The sequence below is a fragment of the Liolophura sinensis genome, chromosome 10, assembly GCF_032854445.1.
Source record: "Liolophura sinensis isolate JHLJ2023 chromosome 10, CUHK_Ljap_v2, whole genome shotgun sequence".
Lineage (NCBI taxonomy): Eukaryota > Metazoa > Mollusca > Polyplacophora > Chitonida > Chitonidae > Liolophura > Liolophura sinensis.
The window spans coordinates 5236957-5242956 of record NC_088304.1 but is presented as its reverse complement, the minus strand read 5'-3'; the positions used below and the strand labels follow the sequence as shown (position 1 = coordinate 5242956).

Genomic DNA, 6000 nt, shown 5'->3' with positions numbered 1-6000 from the left:
TATCTGATCAGGATGACATGTTAATGATGTTTACATCATTGGCACAATCAATCAGTCTTTCACACAATATGAATTCATCTGAAAGGACACATGAAACACTTTGGTTTTATTTATCAATGTGTAGAATATCAGGTGTAATAACATACAACAGTACAAACACATTTTTCAACTTTCACTAAGTGAGCTTCAAAGTACAGTTTTCTTAAAGTCCCAGCGGTCAGTCCGGAAATTAAGTACCTTACACGGGTGATGTCGAGGATAATCCCTAGTTAAATAGAACTCTGTCGGGGACAGACCGAGTGGGGTCTGGCCGAATGGGGGCAGGGGTGTAGGGGACAGATTGAATCGGGCGGGTGTAGGGGCACTGATGGGACGCTAAGCTGGCCCATAAGAAGCCATGTAGTATCTGTGTACGTGTCACATTGCCCACACTGTAGTGACACGGTTCACTGGGCTTCGGGCACTTTGTGAGTGTTCATCGAGTTCCAAGCAAGATCAATGATGACACAATTTTTGAAAAAATATGACCTTTGACAGAAAATATGCATAATATGGTAATTAACAGGTATAAAAATACTCAAAAAATGAAATTCTTTCAGCAAAAATTCCGGGGCATAAATTTTTTTCATTTGGAATAGAAACATTATCTTTATTTTATAGTTCCTTTTCATGTATCCTTTAATATCTCTCATTACATTCTAATTGTGATTGTGACTATCCAGGTCATGCCATGTAAAGGTATCAAACCATCACAAAATTTATACTTACAACTTTATTCAAAAAGCTAACAAACCCAAATCCCAATGGCCGTGTTATCCTGCTCAATTTCAATGTTGACTGACTTGCCCTCAGACCAATATCACAAGACATAATGTTGATTTACTTATTTATCTATTTGATTGGTGTTTTACACCCCACTCAAGAATATTTCACTTATGCAACAGTGGCCAGCACTATGGTGGGAGTAAAGCGGACAAAGCCGGGGAGGGGGGGGTGTTGATGGGATGGGGGCAAACCCACAACCAGACATGATGTCAAAGACTGCTTACCGTAGGTAAAAATGATAAGTGAAATACATGTGCATGTGAAACAACAGAAAGTTGATATTCTTTACCCGTAAGACATGAATCACATATATTATTACATAAATGTCATGAAATCTCACCTTTCTGTAAATCTTTAAAGCGTTTTGGTTTCACAGGTTGTTCCAAAGCTCCTAATGATATCAGTAACTGTTCAGCTGCCTGCAGGAAATACAATGCATAAAAGTTACTTTTCATCACAAACTTTTGTGAGTGAAAGGGTATATTCTGAGGTTTCTATTAATTTATTACCAAAATCCATCATGATTAATTAACATTTACCTGGAATAAAACATTTATTTTTTACAGTTTCCTCCTGTTGTAATTTAATGATAGCGATGACATAATTACTGTATTTTACCTAAAGTTTGACAAAATGCATTTTCTGAAGCACATAAAGCTCTTAAATTGATACTTATGATGCCAACAGCTGAGTTTTTCTGATAAAATGAAAGAATGATTATTGTTTGTTTGTTTGTTGAGCTCGGTACAAGTGAAACACAGCTTCCTTTACTTCTAACACACATTCAAGGCTTTACGACGAAGTTAAAGGGGCAGAACCACATAGGAAAATCAAGGTCTTTGGGTGCTGTATTTGTACATACGGTAATTACTACATAATCAAACGAAAATAATAAGTTAAAGTTAATAATCTGGGCCCAGTTGTTCAAAAGTGTATTAACATTTTAAGACTGGTATAAGCTTTAGTCTGAACTCATGTGCCATTAGTTTTGTATTAGGCCAGTCCTGGTATTAAGATTTAAATTTGTCTTAAACTTTTAATATCCTTTTGAACAAACTGCCCCAGGCCTCTCTGGCAGGCCAACGTTTTTGGAAATTTTGGAAGATCACCAGGAAGTAATTTTTGCAATTTTTTCCCCAATCATGCAGCTATTTGAATTCAAACTCTGCCAACTGAGAATACCAGGTGACCAGATTTGGAACGCGATCAGGTGATTGAACAGATCACTGAGTCAAATCAGATTAATCAAAGTGACTCAAAGCCTAGATAACATCGTATTCTCATTTTGCTTAAAGATCTATATGTACTCTTTCAAGGCAGCGTGTTCACAAATCCTTTCAGATTTACATAATTCAAGCTAAAGCAGATTTTCATCCGATTACCTTGATCTGGTCGCCATCTGGGGGAGTGGGGAACGGAAAATTGATCACCCTGTCTATGTCCATGTCCTGAAATAAACGATATATTGACTGATTAACTATTGCATAAAGGTCCCGAAAACATGCCATGGTAGTATCAACAAGAGCTGGACTGAACGCTCATAACATCTGACCAGCAACTGAGAGGCAAACACCTCAACAACACGAAAATATTAACGCTAAGAAGAATCTGTTTGGAACAAACTTTGTTCCTATTCATAGTTTTGGAGTGATATCACAGCTGCTCTGAGCCAATCATCAGTGCACACTTTGGTCACATGACTACACTACTGGAGGAAAAAACAAAACATATTTACCCAGGCGTGATAGGCCCTGCACAAGATTTTAGCATAAAAAATGAAAAATATAGCATTTAGGAAACAACTTCCTGGAAAAAGTAATCAAGTATGATAGCTTCAGTGTCTTGTAGCACTCTTAACTTTAGGAATCAGCAAAAATAAGAATTTCACCAACTTAGCTCCATTTTTTTTATCATCTCCTGCTCCTTGAAAGGAACACAAATGATTGAAGTCACGACTTTAGCAGTTGGTTGCTATAATTGGTTTAACAGTGTTTGTCCTGTAACTGTAAGCCTGCTGGACAGTTTTTACCTTCATCTGCAAGAGAAGATCCTCGACCGGTCGCCGTGTTATCTCAGCGGGTGAAAACTTCTCAAAGTCATCATTGAACACTGCCGAGGAGTAGAGCCTACAACACATACCACGTGGGAAACAATCTGATAGCTTATTGTCCGCCTGTCTGTTTGTCTACAATTCCGTCTCACTCTCATCAATTTTTGGGTCATAGATTGGGCTGAAAAATTTAGTCTAGATACATCAACTATTGAACAAATGGATGTAAAAATGTTCTGCATCAGTTATGCAGATTCATAAATTCTCCCTTAATTTTAACAAGACGGTTTTGAGTTCATAGTAATGTCCCTTTATACCGTGGTATGCCAGTGGGGCAAATCAGTAGATTTTATCTTGGGCTGGTATATGCAATACTGAATATTCTTGATGAGGGATGACGTTTATGCCCCGAAATTTATTTTAGAGAATTAGTAAGTGAGGACATAAGTCATTCTTCATGAATAATTTGTGTTATTATATGTTATCCACCCATGTTAACATCCAATGATTTGCTTCACCGTGCCGTAATGCGAGGACGTCTCAGGACAAAGGGACGTCACAATGATGTTGTAAGATCAAATCTGAAGGCTCCGTTAATGTTGTGAGCAGAGTCAACTGTAAATCATTAAAGGAATGGTGTCCAGATTGGTTATTAATTGATAATTAGTTACCCCTGTATATACTGTTAAAAACTGAGAGTAATAAAAATATTTGAAAAAAAAGTACAGTAATCTGAGTAAAATGGTATTAAAACCACTAGATAATGAGGCTGGGTTTATGCATTTCTTCCGCCAACACTCAGTAGTCTCCGCCGAATGACGTCATACAAGTCCAACCTTTACCAGCTGTCAGAGCTTCGCCATTTAGTCCAGTGTTAAAAAGTCACACAAGTGACAACTAACATATCAAATTTCCCTTGAAAATGGTTTGCTGTTCTGCATAAAAACTGTTGTTCTGTTGTAAAAACAGGTTGGTGAAGAACCCTGGAGTAAGTTTCTTCAAGTTTCCAGACGATTTGACCCTCAGGAAAGCTTGCATTCACAAGACAAGACAGAAGAGTTTTACACCCACCAAACACAGCCAAGTCTCTGCCAGGCTGGCAGGTAGCTAAGTTTTAATAGCAAGGAGAAAATATTAGGTTTTAAACATATGTATATAAACTCTGGTGATAGGGCTTGGTGGGTGTAAAACAAAGCTGGAGTTCGTCATTAGTTTGATCAATCAGGTGAAATTACAGGTGAAATTACCATAGCAAAATATACACACCAGCAAGGACCAATCAAGTTTTGATTGTAATTTCCACATGGTGGGGAAAAACTTTTTTTTAATCTGAATATGGCTGGGTGATGCTGCTGTACCTGTAACAATGTCCTGGACCTACGCGCCCCGCTCTACCAGCTCTCTGATTGGCTGAGGCCTTGGATGTCCAGGTAACACGGAATGTTGACACACCTGTCACTTTGTCATAAAACTTGGTTTTTACCTGTAATAAAACAAAGTATACAAGACTCTTTTATAATAATCCCTACAAACTTGCAATAACAAAAACTGTACTACTTCAACCTTTTCGCATAATCACCTTGTGTTGTTTTAAGCATATTCTGAGGGTGTTTGTCCTTAACACAAGCCATGTATATCTACATATTCATAGCACACTGGTGCTCTGCAAATGAAGAAATTCATATTCTACTTGTTAACAGTTAAAAATTTGTTCTATTTTCATGAAAAATTCATGCTTTCTTCACACAAAGCTCTTCCTCTGTCAAGAATAGAGGCTTACTGATCAAAATTTGTGCTTTTCTCATCACAAAGTTGTGACTGACTCAGATCCCTACTGGAGCTAAATTCTGGCTTAACTTTTTGAAAAAATTCACACTTTGAGATTTACTCAATCAAAATTTGACCAACAGCGGCGCAAAATTTACTAGGTGACAAATTTCAAATATGTCCACAAAGAATGTCAATTACAATCGAATCTCTTTCGTTCAAGACAGGAAAAAATTTAACAGAACATTTACTCCAGGTATTACAATGTTTCACTAAAACCATGACAGCTGTGAAAGGACAATGTTACCTTTCCAGTGTCCACCACATATTTGATGTTGGGGATGGTCAGGGACGTCTCGGCCACATTGGTTGCTATGACACACAGCCTGCAGCCCTCTGGTGGTGGTTTGAAAACCTAGAAGCAACAAGTTAAAATACAGTACCAGATATATATTGTAGCCATTTTGTTAGAGACAGTACATTCATATACTTGCATGACAGGTTAGGGGTTAAACCACTCCCTTGCCCATAGTGTAGATAAATCTGTTTTACATGTAGAATTTGAAGATTCATTTACATATCCTTAAATTAAATAAGAATTTTTGTGGAATTTTTGGAATATTTTGAACACAGAGACATGAAATTTTGTGATCTGATAAATTAGAACTCATTCTTGGCACCGAGATCTAAATTTTGCTTAACGATGTGATTGGGTGATCATATTTCACCTACAATACACAGGCATGTTGAAGTAATTACTTTTCAGGTGATCAGATGTCATATGGTTATGGACACATCAGCACTTGTCTAACGACCTTAGATTTAGCGATGCATCCACCATGTTCAATATTTTGATTTGAGAAATGGGAAAAGATTTTCCATCACTGTTGGGCAGATTCTTGCTGTAGCAAACCATGTGCAGCACTTATCCAGTGTAAAGAACATTAGTACTTACTGACTATGCCATGGTTTCGGCATTAAACATCCGTTCTTCCAAGTTTAGGACAGCGATTCATTTTTTGTTGTTGTTGTGAACTGCTGTTTTATGACCACTAACTTGGGCCGGTGAATGTAAACATTTTTATCATACAGGCTCATCTCCCTTCTTCTAAAAGTTATGGTTCATATTTTCATTATTAAAATCTATTTGCAGTTAGATGTCTGCATCACAACATTACATGCAGTATTTCTCCGTGATGATGCTGTGGGTTTGGTATCAACCAATATTTCTATAATCTTGGACTGACTTCAATATATTATTAAGGCCCTGTTCAAAGAATATTTCCGTCATCCAATAGCTGCGAATGCGAAGGGCAATGGAGTTCTTGGAGTACAACCACCAGTAATTGTCAAGTACT

General features: G+C 37.4%; 1 protein-coding gene across 1 annotated transcript in view; it reads right to left on the bottom strand.

The window, feature by feature from the left end:
- The window catches only part of LOC135476255 (probable ATP-dependent RNA helicase DHX37), a 35513-nt gene that overhangs the window by 12719 nt on the left and 16794 nt on the right, over nucleotides 1-6000 (bottom strand). Inside the window, exons 15-19 of the mRNA XM_064756217.1 lie at nucleotides 4950-5057; nucleotides 4234-4358; nucleotides 2855-2951; nucleotides 2208-2273; nucleotides 1166-1244 (exon numbers count right to left, since the gene is read on the bottom strand). Coding sequence (XP_064612287.1) covers nucleotides 1166-1244; nucleotides 2208-2273; nucleotides 2855-2951; nucleotides 4234-4358; nucleotides 4950-5057 — 475 coding nt within the window. The remainder of the gene's footprint in view (nucleotides 1-1165; nucleotides 1245-2207; nucleotides 2274-2854; nucleotides 2952-4233; nucleotides 4359-4949; nucleotides 5058-6000) is intronic.